Source organism: Triticum aestivum, chromosome 7D (assembly GCF_018294505.1).
Source record: "Triticum aestivum cultivar Chinese Spring chromosome 7D, IWGSC CS RefSeq v2.1, whole genome shotgun sequence".
In the NCBI taxonomy this organism is placed as follows: Eukaryota; Viridiplantae; Streptophyta; class Magnoliopsida; order Poales; family Poaceae; genus Triticum; species Triticum aestivum.
In genome coordinates, this window is record NC_057814.1 from 642,139,871 (window position 1) to 642,163,241 (window position 23,371).

The following is a 23,371-nucleotide window of genomic DNA, read 5'->3' on the forward strand; positions in this document are numbered from 1 at the left end:
AGACGCCACAGTTCTTGGCGTTTGGCCCAGGGCCAGACGCCAGGGTCCCTGCATCTGGTCCCTAACCTTCGCAAAACTTCCTTTTGCACCGACCTAAAGCCCTGTGGGCCTTACCCCTTCGCCTAACCATATCATCCTATATATCAATCTTTACCTCCGAGCCATTCCGGAGCTCCTTGTCATGTTAGTGATCTCATCCGGGACTACGAACAACATTCGGTCACCAACATACATAACTCATATAATATTATATCGTTAACGAACGTTAAGCGTGTGGACCCTACGGATTCGAGAATGATGTAGACATGACCGAGACGCTTCTCCAGTCAATAGCCAATAGCGGGACCTGGATGCCCATATTAGTTCCTACATATTCTACGAAGATGTTTATCGGTCGAACCCTTATGACAACATACGTAGTTCCCTTTGTCTGTCAGTATGTTACTTGCCTGAGATTCGATCGTCAGTATCTCCATACCTAGTTAAATCTCGTTACCGGCAAGTCTCTTTACTCGTTATGTAATACATCATCCTGTAACTAACTCCTTAGTCACTTTGCTTGCAAGCTTCTTATGGTGTTGTATTACCGAGAGGGCCCAGAGATACTTCTTCATTATACGGAGTGACAAATCTCACTCTTGATCCATGCCAACTCAACAGACACCTTCGGAGATACCTGTAGAGCATCTTTATAATCACCCAGTTACGTTGTGACGTTTGACAGCACACATGGTATTCCTCCGGTATCCGGGGTTGCATGATCTCATGGTCGAAGGAATATGTATTTGACATTAAGAAAGCAGTAGCAATAAACTAAACGATCATCTGCTGAGCTAACGGATGGGTCTTGTCCATCACATCATTCTCCTGATATGATCCTGTTATCAAATGACAACACATGTCCGTGGTTAGGAAACCTTAACCATCTTTGATCAACGAGCTAGTCTAGTAGAGGCTTACTAGGGACACGGTATTCGTTTATGTATCCACACATGTATTTAAGTTTCCGATCAATACAATTCTAGCATTAATAATAACCTTTATCATGAATAAGGAAATACAATAATAACAACTTTATTATTACCTCTAGGGCATATTTCCATCAATTTGTGGATATTACATGTTGATACATCGACCATCACCGAATTACTCTTATAAAGGATGCAATTACTCTTATAAAGGATGATGGAGTACCGCCTCCGCACACCATCCGCCGCCTCGCGCGCCCTCCGCGTCGTCCAATGGAATAGTGGCGCCCCCTTCTGCCTGCCTCACGGCCACTCCACCGTCCAGCCATGTTGGGTCGTTCCTCACCCCTATGAGCGTGGGGAGCCTCTGGTCTGGCACCTTTTCTTCGCCACTACGTGCACATTTCTTGCAATGAGGGTGGTGTCTAAGACCAACTCCAATGCACCGACGCATTCTGTCCGTGCACATCTGTTTGGGTTGAAAGGAACACAAACCGCGGCCCAATGTGCCGACAAAAGTGGGCGTGTGTCCGCTTTTTGTCTGCATGCGACTCATTTCAGGCCCAGATTTGAGTCGGGTTTGCATCAGCACGGACATGAGGCGGACGCACGCGACGCCCGCCCTTGTCCTCCCCCTAGCCCGTCATTCGGTGGTACATTGGAAGTTACCCTCCTCTCTCGTCCAAAGCTAAGACACCCGGGCACCCCGCCTTCACCCGGTTCGGTCGGTTGTACATTGCCCAGGCCGCCGCCCGCACCCACAAACCTCCCCCGGCAACAGGCCGCTCCCGACGGGTACCCTTGCCAGCGAGCCAGGCCTAGTTTCACCGTTGTCGTAGCGCGCCCCCCCCCCCAACCCCCCACGACCATGCCACCACCCTCACCTCCGGCGCCGTCGGCAACGCTCCAATCCTGGCTTCCTCGATCGATGTTCGCCTCCACGGTCGCCACCATGCCGACAGGTCTGCTGCCTGGTCTGGAAGAGGCGCGGGGCTCTTCGCCGGTCGGCTTCTTCAACCACGCCCGCAAGGTGTTCGACGTTTCGTCCGCAAGGTACAAATGGATAGTGGAGACGAATACTTTTTCGACTACTTCATTTGTGATTCAGATGATTCATCGTTGGACGATGAGGAGTTTGTGGTTGCTACTTTGGCCGTCAATGACCACATTGCTAGGCAGTGGTCGATGTTTAGGGGCTCGATCCCGGGCCATGCTCCGGCGTTGAATCACAACAGAGAGAACGGCCTTTGCCTACTCTCAGAAGACTACTTCAAGTCTCTTCCCCACTCTTCAAACACAAGCTATTCCGGTGCCGCTTCCGGATGGGTAGACATGTGTTCTCGTATTCGCGAGGGGGTTGTGGCATACGATGATTATTTTGTATGCAAGGAGGATGTCCTTGGGAGAGGTTGGCTTCTCCTCTTATCAGAAATACACTGCAGCTATTCGAGTGCTTGCATACAAAATACCATGTGATCTGATTGATGAGTATGTCCGCATGAGTGAGTCCACGTGCCTAGAATCCATGTACAGGTTCTGGAAGATTGTGCTAGTAGTGTTTGGTCGGGAGTACTTGAGAGAGCCAACTGTTGCACCAGGTTGTTGGTGATCAATGCAGATAGGGGCTTTTCGGGGATGCTTGGTAGCACACAGATTGTAAGCACTACAAGTGGAAGAATTGTCTATCTGCTTGGCAGGGGTAGTATAGAGGTCATGTGAAAGTTTGCAATGTCATACTTGAGGCCGTGCTTCACAAGATCTTTGGATTTGGTACTCTTTTTTCGGCACGGCCGGCTCTCACAATGACACGACGTGCTTCAGCGTTCTTCGGTGTTTGGAAGGCTTGCAAAAGGCAATTGCCCAGAGGTCAATATTGACATCAACTACTACCACTATAACAAAGGATACTACCTTGCTGATGGTATTTATCCTCAGTGCGTTACTCTTGTGAAAACAATCCCCAACCTGATAGGAGAGAAGAGGCAGTGATTTGCCCAAACACAAAAGAGTGCTAGAAAGAATGTGGAGCGTGCTTTTGGTGCTCTTCAATCTCGATGAGGCATCATTCAATATCCTGCTAGAACTTAAGAGCACCAAAAAGTTTTGGGAAGCGATGAGTGCTAGTGTGATCATGCACAACATGATTATAGAGGATGAGCATGAGGATGAAATCTTCGACCATGGGTTTCAATATTAAGGTGAAAATGGTGTGCCTGAGCATGAAGGAGCGACAATTTTTACATAGTTCACTGAATTTTGTCATGAAATGCATGATTGGCATCTCACAATTATGTAAGAACCCAAATCACAACGGATATCAGTGAATCAACTTCTCCGCAAGCAACTCAAACAGAAGAAAAAGAAAAAGAAGACAACGAGGAGGAAGAGGCAAACACAAGAAGAGAAAGGAAAACAAAACTGTCAAAGTCTGCAACCAAGAAAGAGACTAGCTACAAGTTGCTCATTGCTGCTGCCTATAACTACATCATTCCATACCATACCAGACCATCAACCAACAACCGAATCCACTATTTCTATCATAGATCCGCCCGACCGGCGCCAACATCTTCGGTTAAATTGATCATACTCGACGACATTAATTATACTAACTAGACTTCTTTTTAAACTCACCCAGGAGAGACACGCAACCAACCAAACCAAACCCTAGAATCATCCATCATCCGCTAGCTAGCCTAGGCTCAACTTCCGCCGTACCAAACTAAACAGTCTACATCGTTCACTCCCGGATCGAGTTGATGTCGATGCCGCAGGACCGCGACTCCATCTGCCGCATCATGCCCGTCCATCCGCTCATCATCGCGTCCGACGGCAGCTTCTCCTCTCCGCGGGGCATCGGCATCAGCGGCGAAGGGCCCTCTTCCTCCGCCTCGCCTCCAACTCCGACTCCGTCTCCGCCCCTGCCCCCGTTGGCATCGCCGGTCTGTTCTTCCTCTGCTGCAGCAGGCTCCTGCCCGGCCTTGCCCTTCCTGCTCTTCTTCGACCCCGCGTACATGAAGCTCCCCACGATCACCTGCACCAACACACACAATCACCTGATCATTTATTTCTGGAACACAGCAGACCAAGGGCAAATTAATGAAATGCTGATGTTTCAGTAAAAAAAAAAAAGCGAGTGATCACCTGAACTGTCCCGGCTGCTGTCAGGACTCCACCAACGCTTCCTCCAATAACCCTGTGATCAGCGCCACACAGCGCTATGCATAGCCCTCCGTTTCGTGTGCGCGTAACACCGTCATCTATAACTAGGTATGATCCAGAGAGGCACAGGATTTCGAATCGACCCTGTCAAAGGTAATAGTGTGCATGCAAAAATTGTTACGGTGTTGTCCGTGACTGGTGTTATAACTTATAAGTGTAGCATTTCTTGGCAAAATAGAATAAATATTAATGATTCCATATTCATCAGCAATGGATCTAGGAACTGCAAACTTGAACAAATACCTCCTGTCCTAGGTTGCTAACAACATATCATGACTTCATTTGACGACAAAGGACAGAAGTAGTCAGGTTTACTTCTACCAAGACAACACATCAACAACGTATACATCAAGATGCAGCTACAAAATATGGAACAACAGGAAGGAGAGCACTGCGATGACAAATACTAGAGAACAACTGACATTACTGCCGATAACAGAGCATAAGAGACCATGCTACATATATAGAGAATAGGATCACAGACACTCCCATAACCCAGCCCAGCAGCCTTACTGTTAAACCAAATTCTGTAAGTAACTGGTAAAAGTTTGTGGGTAGGAAAACAGATAACTTGGAATATCTTGAGCACAGCTTCTGTTAAACAAGAATAGAATACAAGGCACATAGATATCAGTCTCTGGGCCACTGGTACTAACAACCATGAGAACATACCTCATATTTAACTACACTGCCGGAACCTGCATCCTGATGAAGGGTTGCTGTGGAGACAGCCCCTGATGCTGACATGATGCAGACCGCCCTTGGGCCCTGTTGCGAGAAGGACATTATCCTGGCTGCGACATCCTGCACAGATAGGCACAGACACACTATAACTATAAGCCCTGCAACAGAATGTGCATAATGCATAGAAGAAAACTACATTATTTAACAGTTTGCTTTGCTGTACTTTCGAAAGACAACTGAAGGTTTCACTCTATGCCTTCTTGGACTATAAGGCGAAGAAGGCAATCAAAGAATAGTTAACATCTGGTAACCAGATAGCAAGAGGGAAAAAGGAACCTAGGGATCAACAATGCACAGATAATGATATTCTAGTACATTAAAGCCAGCATGGACCATGTGGAACCAGATTCATGGGTTACTAGCCTAGCAAACAAAAACCATATCTAACTTGGGCTTTAGAAACCAAACATAACATGCTTTTTCCCTTGCTCAACAAAAGCTTTAGAAACCAAACATAACATGCTTATACATGGAGCCAGGCCCTAGCCCAAGTTATGGGCAGAGTTACTGCTTTCACACACCCTGTGGCATGTGGTTCCTGCCCGCATCCAATCGAATAAAAAGGCAAGGATCTTATTTATAGGAAGTGAAACCTGGAGATAGGAATAGCTTGGGAAACAGAGCAAGAGATGATATTAGTTTCCTTCCAATTAAAGATTGTCTCATTCAGTTCAACATCAGCATGTGGTGTGTTTTTTAAATAATACTCCCTCAAGTTTACTTGAGTGGCCAAAACCAAAAGCTGCGCTTAACATGTGCCAGTATAAAAACCGAAAGTTGTTGTGCAGAACAAGAAGGGGAAAGCAATGCAACACCCATTTCTAAAGCATAGAAAGTAAACATAATTGGCTGTAAGCATCATTGTCACATCACAATAAGTGATCAATATGCCTTGTCAGCGCAAACAAAAAAGGCATCCTTCTCAGAAAGATTTGCATCTATTATTTATCGGTTTATTTCAGGCAGGAAACAGCCGGAACTTTAGAAACCCGCGTCTTTTTGATCCACGGGTCCAAATCTAGCGAATTCTGCTAGAAAGGCGATGCGCTTTTTGCAAAAGTGCAGAGCAAGTAAGCACGTAAAGAAGAAACTGTGTTGGACTTTGGCAGGAAACTGGAGCAATTAATCTAATTCTGTGGGCAACCAACCACATTATCAGTACATATAAATGTGGGGGATACGGACCTCTCCTGATGGGATGATGATGACATGGGGCGTGAACCCGGTGCCGACGGTGCCGAGGAACGATTTCCCTGAAAAGAAGAACACAAAGGAACTGTCTTTCAATCTGGAAAATGCTCTGTTTTCCTTTCCATGTGAGTGGCGGAAGATTGGTTAGTTACCGAGGGAGGCGAGCTGCTGCATCTTGCCGGAGCCGGGGGGCCGGCCGCGGCGCTTCTCGGAGGAGGGCCCGCCGCCGGAGCCGGGCGTGACGGGGACGATGGCGGTGCAGGGGGAGGGGGCGGGGCCGGAGCCGGAGGCGTCGGGCTTGTACTTGCGGGGCCGGCCGCGCTTCTTCCTGCCGAGGTCGTCGTGCGCGGCGGCGGCGGAGACGGAGGCCCCCATCTGGCCCTGGGGAATGTGGGGGTGGGGGTGGGGGTCGGGGCCCATGGGGAAGGAGAAGACGTCGAGCGGGTGGTGGGTGCGGGGGTAGGCGTCAGGCGGCGGAGGGGAGGGAAAGGCAGGGGCTTGGGTGGCGGTGGAGGGGGTGGGGGAGGGGGAGGGGCGGTGGTGGACGTAGTAGGGGGAGGAGGAGGCCGCCAGGGAGGAGGAGTCGTCGGTGGAGTCCATTCATCCGACGGCGGGGGGGCGAGGGAGAGGAGGAGGAGGAGGGCGGCGGCAGCGGAAACCCTAGCTAGATTCGCCGGCGAGGCATGGGTGGATGGATTCCGGCGAGAGAGAAGGGGGAGGGGAGACGAGTGGAGGCCCAAACTCTTCTTTGCTAAAACCCTAGAAAAACAAGAGATGAGAGAGTGGGGTTGGTTTTGGTTTTGGTTTTGGTTCCATTCCAACCAACAACATGACTCACCACAACCTCAAACACATGTTTGGTGTTTCACCTCCCCTCCCCTCCCTCTCTCTCTCTCTCTCTCTCTCACGCACAAGCGTCGCCTCTTCAAAAAGGAAGTTGTCTTTTCTGCGATTTCTACTACTCTCTCAGTCGTAAGACGTTTTCTTTCTTGACTTTAATGTCAGACAGCCTCCGAGCCACCTTGCACCAATGTGAACCCAGGCAGGAACGATCCTCTACGGCCATTCGATGCACCCATCAGATGAATCAAGGCCGTTAATCACGCCCTGGCCAAAAGCGTCGGAATGCATAATGCAGTGTCAAAAACCGTCTTACATTATGAAACAGGGGGAGTAGTTTCTACTGGCATACAAAGGCTTATTATGTGAGTGGCATACCAGGCTTCTTATGCTAGGTATATGTTAATACTATATTATTGTGTTGCACTGGCATCTCATCTCCCGCTACATGGTCCACGGAATCGTATTGAAGAGCGCTAGTTTTACAGCTAGAGGGTGATATCGGTGTGATGGAATCCGGGAAAGAAGCAATCGGTGGGACGTGTGCACGAACAGTCAATTCAGTACAGCTACTACTTACCTATGAGAAACAATTGTGCAAAAAGTTACATACATGAATGCTCATGTTTACCCGTACTTGTAAATTTCCGTATTATGAGGGTTGGGTGGGGGGAGGTCGTTTGGTGCCAAGAGAGAACAATAAACTTCGGCGCTCTAAAAGAGCAAGAAATCCAAAAGCAAGTTTTACAAGCAAATGTACATGCCTAAATTTTAAACATTTGGAAAGAAAAAAAATGTGATCTTCCAATGGGCCTTTGAATTTTCATTGAATCTATGATATGTTCCTTGTACAAGCGATGCAGGTAAATGTACCAATCAATATAAAAGCGCATGTTCTATAAATTTTAAACGCGCCTGGAATTAGTTAACAATTCTATCAAAAAACTGAACTGCATTCCTGATATATAGTTTACTCATAGAAAGAAAGATACAACAATTATTTCCAACAACACACAAGAGAATTGCATGCCAGTATAGCTGAGATACAGAACAGAGGTCAACATGCCTTCCATGGAAACCACAAAGCTCTCTTGAAAACAACCAAGTAACATCTTTTTCATAATTTGTACAGAAAAAGAAATACTCAACAGTATCTTTGGAGAAGTCCTAAGTTACAGTGGACAGTCATCTTGACTACAACATCACAACCTGCAATATAGACACCAAATGCAAATCCAACTTGATCTTCTATTAAGAAATTAACTTTTCTTCCAAGGGAATGAGTACACTTTGCTTTTACAGGAATGCTAATAACAAATGTCCTACAGCTCGAACCTTTACACATCATACACAATGGATGTACCGTCGAGCCCTAACAGGAATCATGTATTGGTTACTGGGGTAAAAAGAAAACCAGTGCGGCGCTAGTCACGCTACCACTAACCAGCACAGGCTATTTCTGGCAAGCTACAACTGATGGCAGGATCAAAACTGGTGGCACAAACCCGCCGTTTTCAGAAGTTGATCAGCCATAAGCACATGAAAGAATTGGAAAGGGAAAAAAAGCTAGCCTGAAGAAGATTTTGTACACGCTACAAATTAGGGCCTTTAAAAGGGGAAGAAATGTCTTGGGAATGTCCCATGAAATCGCTACGTCTTCTGGCTGTTCTGTGGGGAATCCTTTTGCTGTCCCGCCACGTGTTGTCTATTTCGCTATCTTGACGCAGAAGCTTTACCAAATCTACCCTAACCTGGGATTTCTCCCGTGTGTTGCTGCTGTTACACTTATTATCCTCCACAGTTTCTGGTTCGTCACCAGATGCTGGAGGAGTGTGAGGTCCTGCTTCGGCGCTTGATCTGAGACATGGGGAAAACGAGTCAGCTGAAAGAACGCGCAATGAAATGCACAGGATAAGCATGAGCGATTAAATCAACACTACCAGCGCCTTGCCATGCTAATGGGGTATTTTTACGGATCATAACTAAAAACAGTTGTCATATTGACATTCTTAATTCCACTAAGCAACAGATTCTGGTTCATGCTATCCTAGCATATAAAGTTATCAATGCGTTACTCCAAGCAAGGACATCATGCAGTGCAAACATCTAGACCAAGCTAACATATCCAAGGACATGGTTAAAATGAGTATACATACCTATCCTCCTCCCTGGCTGACCGGGGAAGCGATATAAACCCTTCGCCATTATTAGGACTGCAAGCAGGACAATAGAATGTTTTTGGAGGGGGGCCACACAAGTTGATACAATCAAAATGATACCACTCATCACACTGATCGCATGCTATCATGGCCCTGTTATCATATGGCTTGCGGCAAATGCAATAAAGAATGCTCCGATCTCTGAGTAACTGCAATGGAACTAGGCTGGTGAGAAAATAACCAACACACAGCTCAATGAATAATTAATGAGATCTAGAATTCGGCATGTACCTTCAGTTCCTTCTCGACGTGTACAGATAGATTCTCCCCTTGAACAATAAGTCCATAAACAAGATCAAGTGGAAGCTCGCCACAATCAAACGCAGCCTGCATCACAGCATGCATGGTCTTAAGGTTTGCAGGGTTTCATTCCTATCTTACAGAGCAAATAGCAAAAGAAACAGGCATCTCACCTTTCCTGCTTTGGCTAGCCACTGCTGACTGGTTTCCTTTATTTCCCAAATCTGCGACTTGAAGAAATCTTCACCAGATATCTCTAAATTTGAACCCTAATAGAATCAGTGCATTAAAGAATACATCAGGCCGAATGAATTTAAAATGTGATTGCCATTGAAATAAATCTTCACCTATATTTGGGAAGAATGCTCTATCCATCACCAAGCACCGAAATAAATGATCCAACAGGAGACGTATAGTTTAAATCATATTACCTCTTTATCAAGGCGCATCACGTGTTGGATCGATGCCTTTTTTCCACCGTACAAGATTTTATGAATTCGTTTCTTCCATATATATCTGTTCAATACCAACTCAATGTTACGGTTGATCTGCTGATCATATAAGCCAGCAGCTGATGTTGCCTACAAAAATGACCAAAAAGGTAAATAGCAATGGCATACTTAATTATATCTTCTAACAGATCCATCACTTCAGAGTCGAGAGCATCTAACGTTCATAAAATTGTTAAAAATAAGGGATAAGATTGCCAAGAATCACCTTTAGAGCAACCAGAAGAGGTTTGCACATCACACTAAGATCATTCCCGTTGCAAGAATCCACGTCATGCAAAATTTGCACCAAAGAGGACTTAAAGTCACAACCCTTCTTGATAATTTCCTCCAACAAATGCAACTCCTCAATTCTGTTAAAGGTCAGGTGAACCTTTGTAAGCCCAAATGAGGAATCTAAGTTTAAATTAAATAGTTATTTTTAAAATTACCCTGTGTAGAAACCCTTTGTAGAACTGAGGAGTTCACTAAGTGCACTAAGAGCAGGACGGTTCCCTTTAGAGATCTGTAACATTTGCATCGGTATCAGAATATAACATCAATCACAGACTTAATCAGATTTATCAAACTGATAAGTACCTTCTCTTGTATTCCTTTCTCTAATGGATCCCCGCTTTCTAAACAGAAGCAAAATGGACAAATATATTCAGTGGTTGTTCGTTTAGAAGCAAGCAGTGGTTCGGCACAAGAGCTGTGGTACCTGCATAATAGATCATTCAGTCAACAGACTGAGAAAATGCACAGAAAAATAAAACATGACAAACAGTATCGAGAAGGCATAGTTTGACCGAACTAGCTAGTTCCCTTCACTCAATACTCGCAGAAAAAAAATCATTTTTAATGCATTTACTTGAGCAGAAAAATAGCGTGTTCTTGTGTTGGATTCAGAGAATCCCATCTCATGTACACTACTGATCTATGTGCATACAAACAAGCATAGCATTCTAGCAGAAGCATAATATTATTTGATTGACACCTCAACGAACATGAAAAACCAATCCAAGCACATGTAATTTACCAGTCTTGACATATTACACATCTGGAGGCTACATCATCTCCCACGTCACATGAACAGATGACACAGAACCCTTTCCTCTTACAATCCTCAGCATATAACATAGAAGCGTTGTCCAATGATCCTCTGATCTGAAAACAGGAAGTGAAAAGCTCAAAGCGCTTGCCAATAAATAAATACAAGAAAGCAACAAACCGTCCTCATTTCAAACAGAAACCAACCTTCAGGAGAATGGAGAGTAAAGAACCATTATCATTGACATCAGGAGAAAGAGTACAGCGGCACTGATTGAACCACCCATCAATCTTTTTAATATCAAGAACAACCCTATCCATTTCACAACAATCAAGTGCAACAGACCGGCCACTGTCCTGTAAAGGTTCACATATCATGGATGTTGCAGAAGATATTCAACACAAAAGAATACAATCACTACTCAATATTTTCATGAAAATGTAAGGAAGTGTGGTGAAGTAAGTTAAAGCTTGCTATGGTGCATATCTCGTGAATCTAAATTTTAGCAAGAATTACACAAATAAACATGAATACAAGAAATAGCCATATTGCAAAAATATTTACAATGCTCTCATAAAAATGTTACAGAATTAACAGAAACAAAATGAATAAGAAATTCAGCACCTAGATATTGATAATATGAATGACTTACTCTGAGCCTTAGTAGTTCAGTCCAGGATTGGTGATCACGCGACATAAAGAAGGCATTACATTGCTCTGTCCATGACCTGAGAGGAAGGAAGAATTGTTGAATGATAAAATGATGGGCCTCAAATGTAACTTGATGGCTTGCACTATTACTCAAGTGCACTAAAGTAAAGTAAAAGGACTGGGAGCGCACGATGCAGCTTTCGAAAAAAGTGCACAAGGCAGAAAAAGGAGATAGTCTTGTACAGTGGTACTCCAGTATAATCTGTTAAATCATTTCAAAGATATTCCAGCTTCAATATGGAAGCGAGATCTGGCTATTCATATCTACCAAATTGCTTCCTAGTGCAGCTGCACTATCTCGAGTGATCAAGCGCACCGTCCATCCACCCTCTGATGCGTTTTTTGGCGTGATACGCCGAGTAGAGTATGTAGTCCATAACAAGCGGCGGTTATCAACATTAATCACAGGTTGTGGGCCATAAGACAATTAATGCGTTCACACAAAGTTGTGGGCAAATCTATGTGTCTTTGTGCATTTCGTTTCACAAAATTTCAAAAAGTTGTATATTTTGAAATCGACAATTAATGCGTTCACACAAGGTTCTTTGCGGCGGCATCTTAGAAACTACGTAGATCCCATTTGCATATGTTCTACAATTTTTTTTCTTTCAGAAAGCAACTTTGGTATTATATGAGGCCACTTTTAGTGCTACATTTGACAACTGCCTATTATGTACCATACCATAACTGCCAATTAGTCTGATGCTCCCCTAAGTTGGCTACTATAGTTATCCTACCACGACGGCCAAATTGCTTATTATGTCCCAAGTTGCCATTTGTGACCAACGAGCATCCTAACACTATCCTAAGTTGTCCTGCAATATTTGCCGGTACCGTATGCAAATTAGGAACCATGAGAGGGAGAACCATGGCTTAGAGCAGTGGTGAGCAGGTGCTGAAACCTGCCCACCCGCCCGAGTTCGAGTGACCCTACTCGCATTCTCAGTGTGTACTCAACTTTCGCCTTAATGAAACGGAATGGGCTGTCTAACCCATGATCTGAATTTTTTCATAGAAACCATGATAGGCAACTTTCATAGGACAACCATGGTTCCTAAGTTGTCTACATCACTACAAAGTTGCCTATGGGTGACACTGTTTTGTCGTCAAGTCGACGAGTCGCACTGGGAGGGTTGACTCAACCCCCTCGACTAGTCGATCGGCCAGGCTCGACTCGTCACGAGTCGCTACCCCAGAACGACTCATCGACTCAAAAACCTTGATTGGTGATGCTCTATTGCCTACAATACCATGTTAGTTGCTTATCATGGTTGCTAAGTTGCCCACCAAGGGACCAAAGTTGCCTACGATATCAGAAAGTTTTTGTGGGGCAACTTGGAATAATGTTAGAATACTTGCCAATCATGGTAGACAATTTAGAGATGATGGTATGCACCTTGGCAAACATGGTAGTCAACTTAAGGGGGCATTGAGTTGGTAGGCAGTTATGATAGGCAACTTTAAAGGTGATATTACACAACTTGATAGGCATGGTAGCCAACTTATAAGAGCTTGGGTAGATATGTAGTCATAGTATGCAACCTAACCGGAAAGTTGCCTTCCTGTAGCACCGAAGTTTCCCCAAGTAGCACCAAAATTGTTCATGCAAAAAAGTTTGTTGAAACATACCCACATGGGATCTAGTTTTGAAGAACTTGTCACGAGAAACCCAACGGTAAAAACAGATCTCAGTTCGGTTCAAAAGTTAGCTTTTTAAAAAACGGTAAAAACATACCCTTTTACATGGTTGTCACGATAAACACAACGGTAAAAACAGATCTTAATTCGGTTCAGAAGTTGTAGCATTTTAAAAAACGGTAAAAACATTCCCTTTTACATGGTTGTCACGATAAACACAACGGTAAGAACAGATCTTAATTCGGTTCAGAAGTTGTAGCTTTTTAAGAAACGGTAAAAACGTTCCCTTTTACATGGGGTTTCCTAATGTGTGTTACAGTAAGGAATCGCACAGATGGGACCAAGGGTGGGGGACCAGGTGATTCCATATCTGGTGCTTTCCTTTTTGGAGGGTCTGCTCGTCCACACTAATCCCATGAACAACACTGAGATTCTTACATGTGACTTACTTATGTTTGTTTATAGCATCCTCGAGCTTGGCAGTCATCATAGAATAAGGGACAGCAATTTCCTGCGACAAGCAAAAAGATAATGCTGCTGAAACCCAAGAACAGCTGAAGAAGTGAATGGAAAATGTGAAAAGTACGTCAGTTCTGAAAACTTGCCTGATGTTCTGCCAAAACATTTTCGACATCTTCCAGTCTATATTTTACAGAGTTTTCAGAACCAGGAAGCAAAACAAGTGCTTTCCTTAGCCAAGATAATCCGCTCATCAACAATGTAGCTAAAGGGCAGCTTGACAATGATGCAGGAAGGTGGACAGCTTCTTCAATTGCTCGATCAACAGCCTGCAAGGTTACATTTACATGGCTCTAGCAACTTCAGCTACGCAATTAAGACATATGTAGTGCAACGGATAACTATCTTTAGACAGTAACAAACAAGTTTCACTCTTCAGCTAAATAATACTCCCTCCGTCCCAAAATAAGTGTCTTAACTTTGTACTAACTTTAGTACAAAGTTGTACTAAACTTGAGACACTTATTTTGGGACAGAGGTAGTATGATTCAGTTTGGATGAGCAAGGACATGCATATCAAAAGACAACTAACTACTGTGGTGCACTGGTATACTATCAGTGGCAGTCCTAAAATGAAGATGACCCACACAAATCACACAGGTCCCTCATGAGTCATGATAAGTTGGATGTCACACAACGTGCATGGGCTATATCAAGGAATTTTTATTTTTTTGGAAATGGTGGCTGTGCACCATGGTGACCTGGGTACTACGGCAATAAGGGTGGACCAGTGGCCTTAAGATGGACCATGATGGCCTCTACTATTGCCGGCACAACCCTACCTCACAGACATGCTCTCTCTCATATAATGCAAGTGAATTTCAATGATTTTAAGAATTTGAGCTTTGGCAAGTTTGAGGGGGTACAGTGTTTGGATCTAGAAGACTGAGAAAGACAGAGGTGAATGAGGAAAAGTGCACGTGGTGAGACCTGCAGTGGAGATACAATCGCCCTGCACTCCTGCTACAAGAAAACGGATGGTGGACCCTTCTTTTGGTGCTGGAGCGATGTGACTGTTACTGTATTAATGTTCCATAGTATTCCGAAAACAAATAGCACACAACAATACTTGATAGTACTATAAGCATAATTATCTTCATCCATTAATGGAACCAAAAATGCAGGTGAAAAATATGAGCTCGGAAATTAAATTGGATTTAGGAGTGTCACTAAAACAATAAAAGCAAATATCTAAGATGGAGAGCATACTAAACAGCCTTGCTTTCTATACATGAACCAATCAAAATGACAGATGCAGTGAGTAACAGTTATGACAGTGAACATGTTACCTCTAACAAGGGAATCCTGCAGCAGAAAGATAGTGCTGTCAACATCCATCCAAGTGTCACCAAAGAATCTTTCATTTCATTAAGAACCTTTAACTCAAAACCAAGAGATAATCCACTTTCTATTTCTGCACTAATTTTACTTTGCAGCTCCTCCAAATCTCTTTCAAGTGGGTCAACTGTAGAGCCGATCACATTCAAATGCACTAGGGTTCTTAAACTGCTTAGCAGACTTTGTGAATTCTTTTCCCACTCTTCAATATTACTGAGAACAGAATTAAGTGCAGAAGTGTCGAGAATGACTTTCATAGTTGCAGGCTGACAGACTAAATCCTGTGATATGAAGAACCATGGTTATCAAAAATATTATAAATAAGTATACTTTCTGAAAATAATTATCATGAAAGCCATATTAAATGAACCTTCAAGTCATCAACTTTAAGACAAACTCCAAATCCAAGTCTATCACATCTAGGTCTCAGATAGGCCTGACATTTGTCCATCCACAACCTAGCAGCAATAATCTCTGCTTTCATAACTTGTTCAGATGGAAGTATAGCTTTTATATCCTCTGACCACCTGAAATAGGATAGTATAAAAAATAGTCTGTAGCATAAGAATAATATAGATCTCTATGATGACTAGTACCGGATATGATCCTCAAACTCAGAGAGAGAAGCTGACTGCTCAAGCATACGTCGAGCCTTCTCTTCCCAAGCAGTGGCATTTTTTAGCACCTCCGACAGACCAACAAATGGTTGCTCCTCTTCAATAGTTAATCTGGCAGACAGGTAATAATAGTGAGGCAGAGCAAAAGAATTATCCTATACAAGATTAGAAACTGGTGAATTGATTACACTTACATGGAGGCTTGTATCAGAATTTCTTTAATAAACTGCAGGGACATTTGTGTTGCAAGAGCCTGTTACATACTTGAATGTTAATGTAATCAATCTACTTAAGCATTAACGAAATAATATCTAAGCTCTGACTTGAATAAGGGATGGCTTATATAACACTTCTTTAGAATCAGATATCACAATGAAAGTTCATGCTTCCTGTGACAGGAATATAAAGATGTTATCGGAGGATCTGACCAAGTTCCAAAGACAGATTCATGACAAAGTTGACAGTTGCCAGCTTTCACAAACAATGTTAAAAATAAGAAGAAGTTAACGGGATTCAAGTTTCAACTCGGGTAAAAAGATATATGTTGGGTTCAATTCTAACATTTCGTCATGAAGTTTTAATCAACGTCTATTTTTCAGTTGATATAGTGAAAAACAAACTAGTGTCCGCTCATTTTATCAGCAAGAGCTACATGATCCAAATTTTGTAGGGGTCAATTGGTTTAATAGCATGATAAGTAGGTGTCTGCCAAAGTGAAACTAGGAAACAAATTCATATTACATGAGTTCTTACTCTCAGTACCACGGTTTAGAAAAATACCTCGGATGCTTGCTTCCTGCAGAAGGACCTCTTTAGTTCTTTCTCAACAAATGGCAGTTCGTCCACTGAGTAGAACAATATCTCTTGTGAGTTAGAAAATATAGCATTTCACTTACAACAATCGCCATGGATACAAGTATTAAAAATGTACCTTTTACTCTCAGTGATTTGCCGTCCTTTAGAATGGCTGTTAACTCCTCAACAATGTTGTGGTAATCATTCCTTTCAAAAAGTTTTGTGAGCATGCTATTAACATGACTTGCCCAGGAGCAAGCACCTGAATAACGTTGCTTAAGAAGGTTCAGCTCTGGAATGTTGAACTTGGTACCATCCAACGCAAGGAGGAAACTCTCCAGTTCCTGGAGTATTTACAACAAAAGAGTAACAAATCTGCATTCCTTCAAATTTGAATAGTTGAGAAAAGGAATAGAGGAGTAGGATGATTGCTAACCTTTAGACCAGGTGAGTCTTGGAGATATGATTGACACTGCATTCTCAATGATTCAGCTTCTTTCCACAGTTTTGAAACAAGATCAACTTCTGGAACTAGAGCTCGAAGTTGTGTCATCTATCAAGGTTTAGACATTGTCAAATGCCTGACGATCCAGAATAATGCACAAACATATGAACAGCACATGAATCAGAATTAACTTTGAAGGAGAAGCTGACAGCCAAAAAATTTGGACACACCTCTAATTTCAGAGTATTCAGGCAATCTATGTCAATGACGCCCAGTTTATTCACTTCAAGTAAATCACGTGCTTTCTTCAACCAAGACTACAGCACAAGTGAAATGCAAACATTCCAGAAGTTAAGAAACTCAATATGTTAAGAAACGAATGCATGGGAAAAGAAAATACCCCTAGCATATCAAATTAACGCATTACACTAATAAAGCGCATACCTTTGCAGAAGAAATCTCACAAGACAACATTGATGTTTCAGTTAGCTCGACAGGGAATTCAGAAGCCCGAGAGTACAGCGCTTCCAAGTGGTCAACCTAAGAAAACATGACAACGAGAAAACATTGTCACCACAATCTATGAAACGGTAGGTGGAAGAATTCAAGGATGCAATGTGAATCTAGTTTGTGTCCCGCAAAAGTTGATTCATGATTACCGTTGAGCAGGATGATAATGCAATGTTTATTTCACTAATCAGCATTTTTCCTCTCTCTGCATAGTCCTGCAACAGGGGGAAATTATAACAACTGAGTAAATCATAGGGACTTGTGATAAGAACTATACTACAGTACCTGATTTTACATACCTGCAGCTGTGCAAGACCAGGTTCACTGGATGCTTCACATCTCACAGCAACTAATTCTTCGATATCCACATACTTTACTTTCTCAGAACACTTGTCTTTACGAAGCAAACATTCATCGATTTTGGAAAGGCAATTTCTAACACTCAGACCCCATCTTTTAGCCTCGGTTAATTTTAGTGCCATGTTCCGAACCTAAGAAATCGATAGCATCACAGTAAATACAAGTCACTCAATTGTTGAAGAATTCTACACAAACCATAGCATGTTCAGCAGAAAAAGACGTACAGAGTCCATGTCATGGTCACCCCACAGAAATTGTTCAGCAGCTTCCAAGGCAGTGGAATATGCAGTATCCAAGAATGGCATATGGAGAATATGATCAGATTTTGAAAGCCAGTCCTTAGCAAGTTGTGCATATGACATATGCTGATCTTTGCCCTGCAGACAGGTCGACAAGGACCCATCAGAAGTAAGAAAAGAAACGAAACAAACATAATCGAGGTGGTCTTCCATTGCACAAAATTATGGTACATGGTGCAGCATAATTTCTTATTCACTGTATCAGATGTCATGGAATCATGAGAAGAGGAACCACCGAGAGATTGACAATACCATCGTAAAAAAGCAAGCAAATTACTCCATGCATACTCTTGTTTAATGGAATGCAAATATTCAAAACAGAGAACTCGACAGAATGGTGCATTGTAGTCCATATCAAACCTTTTTAGATGGCGTGGGGATGTCATTAAGCAACAAGGGGCTCTGCTTAACATTCTCCCCTGAGAGACTAGCCTTGACCTCGGAAGCTAAATCACCCAACTCTGCAAGGGTGTGGCGGTAAAGTAAGCGACGCTTCTCTGGACTGCATTCACAAAGGTGCTTCCAGTGCTGGGAAAGAAAGGAATTGTTTTTAACAAACTTGTTAAATCTTTTTTTACGAAAGCGCTATTCAGTGCCACTGCATAAGATGAACATCCTCATTGAAAGATCTTTTGCTACCGTAGAGCAGCTAAAATATGATGTTCATACCCATGTTTGGCAATAAATGGAACAAGACATAAAGATGACATGGAGTTAACAAATGAGTAAGCAAAATAATGCCATAACAAAAACGAAGGCAAACATGAGAAGTCCTACAGCTACAGGAAACTGCTGATAGATACAGGTACTGTTGGCATATGATGCACTTCTTATCCTGCATAGTGAAATTTCGAAATGGTTATAATAGCACATTATACAGAGGGAAAATTACCATGACAGGGGATGAAGGTATATTGATAGAAATACCTCTTCATTTCCAATAAAGTTTGGGTTACTCCTTGGTTGCATTGGACTGGATTTGATAATCCCATTAATCCATAGCTCCTCTCGACATTTTTTCTCTTTAACAAATACCCTCTCAACTTCTTCTTTTAAGTAGGAAAGTGATTTATTGTCCACACCGTTCTGCAAATAAAAGGATTAGGGAATGTAAATATTTGCCAGCACTGTGCACATAAACATCTACAATAGACCATCTGATTCTACAGGTTACGTTTTGGGGCAAACATAAACAAGAAAATAAAGTGCATTAAAATAAATGTATGTGAGATTGTTAATATTTGTCACTTACGACAACAAAATACTGAACTCTCAAAGCTAACTAGTAGACAAACAAAAAAACTGATGATGAAATTCAATAAGCAAACCAGTATAACAGCAGATAAATTTACAAAAAAGGAGGTTTGCTGACCACAACTAAAAGAGCTAAGCTAGCATAACAATGACTCAAAATTAATACAGAAGATAAGCAGCAAATAATCAATAGTTATTCTCTAACCTTTGCGACCACATACAAAAGCTCTTCATGGGACAAAACAGGTGCCTTTCGGTACATACGGTACAGTTCAGCTCCAATTCCACCATGAGGCAGCCAGTCAGCAGGAGCAAAATTAACAGCCTCGGCGCAATTTAAACCTGAATTGAATGGTGCGTCTCAAATTTGAAATAACATCATAGCTGAAAGAAAAATGACTATGGAGTATGGCATGTATTACCTAAATTGAAACCACCATGGTAAGACCTTGGAAAAGTAATCACGAAGTTGCCAGGCTCCTAGAGAAAGATAGCAACAAACAAGTTTTATCTACTAGATGTTGTAAAGAACATCAGTACATATGGTAGAATCCTTGTCTGTTTGCAAAAGAAGTCTGTACTAACCTGCATGACACTGTAAACAGGAACACCATTTGCTTGTAAAACTGACGGATTCAGCATTGTGACGAGGTGAAATAGTAGGTCAGGTTGTGCATCAAATAGATCAGGTAAAGCCTTGCGCATGACCTGTAGGAGTTTAAAATGTTAAACATTTAAGTTACACATAAAAAGCTCAAATGTTACCAAACCAGAATAGCACTGATAAACAGAAATTGTTGCTAAGGAGCATTTTGCTTTGTTTTCTAGACAGTTGCTACAGATAAGAGAATAACAAATACAAAAAGATCTATTGTAATTCCGCTGTAGCTCAAAAGGTACAACAACAGTTGCTACAGGTAGTAATAATAAGAGAATAACTTTACTTTCCAGTTCCCAGTACAGAAGAAAAAATGTTTATCGAGGTGTAAAGAAAAGAAGCCAATGTGTTAGTACAAGTGCAATCAGTATTTGCACACTACTCAATATCACATTTGTATGAACTGGAGATACTAATATCATATTATTCTGTTTAGAAAAACATAACATACCCGCTCAAAAGCATTAGCCTCCGCTCCAGGTACCCCATACCAACATTTTGGTTCGCCCCTGAAATACGTCAGATAACCACAATTTACTTCGGGATGAACAACTCTAGGCCAAAAAATTAACAAAACAAAATGAATGCAGAACGTAAAAAAATTTGCTAGCATCCCTCACAAAACAACAAAAGAAAATTCTCGCCCCACTAATCAACAATCCATAAAACAAAAGTAAGAAAAACAATGTGGGTAAGCAAAGATAAAAAGATAACATGTCCAACATGCTATTCAGGCAGGATTTGCTTACCAATGTAAATAATTAATTGAATAAAAGCAATGGTCCTCAACATGCCAACAAAATGATGAAAACAGCATCCCCATGTAGAGCCACGGGACCATTACACCAGGAATTTTATCCTTGACGGTCCGAAGAACTGAACCTGGCAGGTTGGGAAAATTGTTGAGATTCCAAGGGCTGGAGCAGTACTTCTGCCACGCCTCTGGATCCACTGATGCTGGCACCGGATCGCCAAGGCGAGGAAACCCACTTCCGTAATCCGAAGTGTCAATGTCACTCCCATACATAACCTCCAGCTCCCCTGCCTTGCCCTCCACAATCTCCCAGAACAGCTTCTCGACCTGAACACGGCTAGGAGGTCTTGGCCCAAACCACTTTCTTCTCACCTTGTCATCAAATCGCTTGAAAGCATCAAGCTGACAGGTGTTCCTCCTTTCGACGAATCCGAAACAATCACTGTCAGGGTTCTTGCAGTCCGAGCAGTACCAGTTCCCCGGAGGCACACTCTCGAGCGGAGGTGATAAACAGTACATATGCCACCCTTTATCACAACGGTCGCACAGCAGCATGGCGTCCCCATGCAACCCACTGTCACACCGCTCGCAGACCTGATCGTCTTGGCTGACCTCTGCATCAAGCTTTCTCTTCTTCGGCTTGCGAGCCCCGGCAGACCCTGCATTTTTCCCGGGAGTGCCGTTGTTGTTACCATGGCGCTCATTAGAAGCCACTCCGGCGGCCTTCTGATTTCTCCTCTTCCGGCCGCTGCTGCTGCTAACGCCGGAAGCCTCCTCCTCATCCATCTCTTCATCCCGCGAACCAGAAACCGACGGCTGGTTGTCAAGCTCGACCTTTGCATCCGCCTGCTTCCCGCCCTGCGACGACGCGGATCTGTCCTTGGTGAACTTCTCGTAGTCGTAGAGATGCTCGTAGTAGAGCTGCGCGAGGACGTGCTTGGCGCACTCGGGCACGTGACGGGGCGGCGCCTTGTCGTCGACGAGGCGGACGACGTCGTCCCAGCGCCGGCCCTCGCAGGCGCCGTCGTAGCCGCCGAAGCGCTTGACGGCATGGAAGAGGCGGCAGAGGTCGAGCGGGCGGCCGTCGGAGAGGGCGGGCGGCCTGGGCGGGGCGGTCCGCTTGCGGCCCCGGCGCGGCGGCCCGGCGTCGGCCCTGGCGCGGAGGAACAGGGTGTAGTCGAGGAGGAAGGTGTCCCGGTCGGCCGGGGCGGGGCGGGCGAGGAGGCGGTGGATGGGCTGGCGCTTGGCGGGGAAGTTGAGGGCGGAGGCGTCGAGCGCCCTCGGCGGCGACCAGGACAGCGGCGGCACGATGCGGCAGACGCCGTAGGGCTCGGCGGCCGGGCGGATGCGCGCGACGTAGGCCAGCGGGTCCGCGAACTCCTCCTCCGTCGGGCGGAAGACGGGGGCCTCCGGGACGGAGGCGTATCCCGTGTCCGGGGCGGAGGCGCAGCCGGAGGGGGAGGGGGAGGGGGAGGTGGTGGTGGCCGGGAGGGGGCGGCCCTTCCCCATCGGCGGCGGAGCTAGGGTTTCGGCGAGATGGGACGGGACGGGGGTGGGGAATTGCGGTGCGGGGTGGGGTGTGTGTTTTCTTTTTCCGGAACGGTCCACGCAGAAGTTGGGACACGGCGAGAGGGCCGGGCCAAACAGGCCAGCCCGCGAGCACGCCGGCCCGGCACAGGCTAAACGGGTCATGCCTAGGACTGGAGCCTGGGCACGCGGGCCGGCACGGCACGGCCCGTTTATTTTTTATATATAATTTTAAAAATAAAATTATATATGTATACCTAAAATATAGCCCAATAGGCCTAAAAATCAGCCCAACTGGCTGAAAATGTGCAGCCCGGCGTTCTAAATGGGCCAACGGGCCGGCCCGTTTACTAATCAGGCAATGCCTGGGCCAAGGAGCAACGCCCGTGGGCCGGCACGGCATGGCCCGGCTATTAAACGTGCCACGGCGGGCCGTGCCGGGCCAGGCACAATTAGCACGGGTTGTGTCCTGTCGTGCCGTGCCGGGCCCGCCCGTTTGGCCAGATCTGCTCATGGGCGGTGCGATGCTGGGCCTTCAAGGGCCTGTTTAAGAAATTGAGAAGAAAAAAGGCCACTTCTGTCCTCTCAACTTTGGCTGAGGTCCAAATTTGTGGTCCTAAAACTTTGAAACCATTCATTTAAAAAAAAACTCAAAAAAAAGACATTGAAACCATTCTTTCCCTCAAGAGAGAATATCGAAACTGTATACATTTTTTCTTGGCCGTCGGATGACTTTTCGAATGTTTTTTCATTGGCATTGCATAAAATGAAGCGAATTTTGCAAATCTGTAAGGCTCCGCCGTGACTCCCTATGAGGTAAGATCACTCCACCTGAAGTTCCGTCGCCGCAAACCTCTGTAGCCATGAAAAACCAGTCTAGACCCTGTTCCGGCATCCTGCCGGAGGGGGAAATCATCACCGAAGGCCATCTTCATCATCCTGACTGCCACCATGATGATGAAGGAGTAGTTCACCCTCAGGGCTAA

The 23,371-nt window shown here is 44.2% G+C and overlaps 2 protein-coding genes across 2 annotated transcripts; both read right to left on the bottom strand.

Annotated features, from left to right (window-relative positions):
* Positions 1–3,410: 3,410 nt before the first annotated feature.
* LOC123165399 (AT-hook motif nuclear-localized protein 9) lies at positions 3,411–6,950 on the bottom strand. The gene is made up of 5 exons (XM_044583034.1): positions 6,275–6,950; positions 6,117–6,184; positions 4,860–4,991; positions 4,110–4,271; positions 3,411–3,999 (listed from the first exon to the last, which is right to left on the bottom strand). The coding sequence occupies exons 1-5, from the start codon at positions 6,720–6,722 to the stop codon at positions 3,706–3,708; spliced, it is 1,104 nt and encodes a 367-aa protein (XP_044438969.1). The 5' UTR covers positions 6,723–6,950; the 3' UTR covers positions 3,411–3,705.
* Positions 6,951–8,188: 1,238 nt separating this feature from the next.
* LOC123165398 (lysine-specific demethylase 5B) lies at positions 8,189–22,402 on the bottom strand. Its single transcript, XM_044583033.1, has 32 exons — positions 20,854–22,402; positions 20,556–20,613; positions 20,032–20,154; positions 19,869–19,926; positions 19,652–19,788; positions 19,120–19,278; positions 18,553–18,720; positions 18,118–18,270; positions 17,833–18,024; positions 17,683–17,748; positions 17,468–17,563; positions 17,254–17,340; positions 17,015–17,131; positions 16,715–16,922; positions 16,564–16,628; positions 15,978–16,036; positions 15,763–15,894; positions 15,537–15,693; positions 15,118–15,447; positions 13,915–14,097; positions 13,759–13,820; positions 11,613–11,688; positions 11,167–11,316; positions 10,949–11,076; positions 10,510–10,630; positions 10,362–10,435; positions 10,139–10,283; positions 9,853–10,002; positions 9,595–9,690; positions 9,413–9,508; positions 9,119–9,330; positions 8,189–8,819 (listed from the first exon to the last, which is right to left on the bottom strand). Exons 1-32 carry the CDS (start codon positions 22,365–22,367, stop codon positions 8,555–8,557), a joined length of 5,637 nt encoding a protein of 1,878 aa, XP_044438968.1. The 5' UTR covers positions 22,368–22,402; the 3' UTR covers positions 8,189–8,554.
* Between the last annotated feature and the right edge of the window lie 969 nt (positions 22,403–23,371).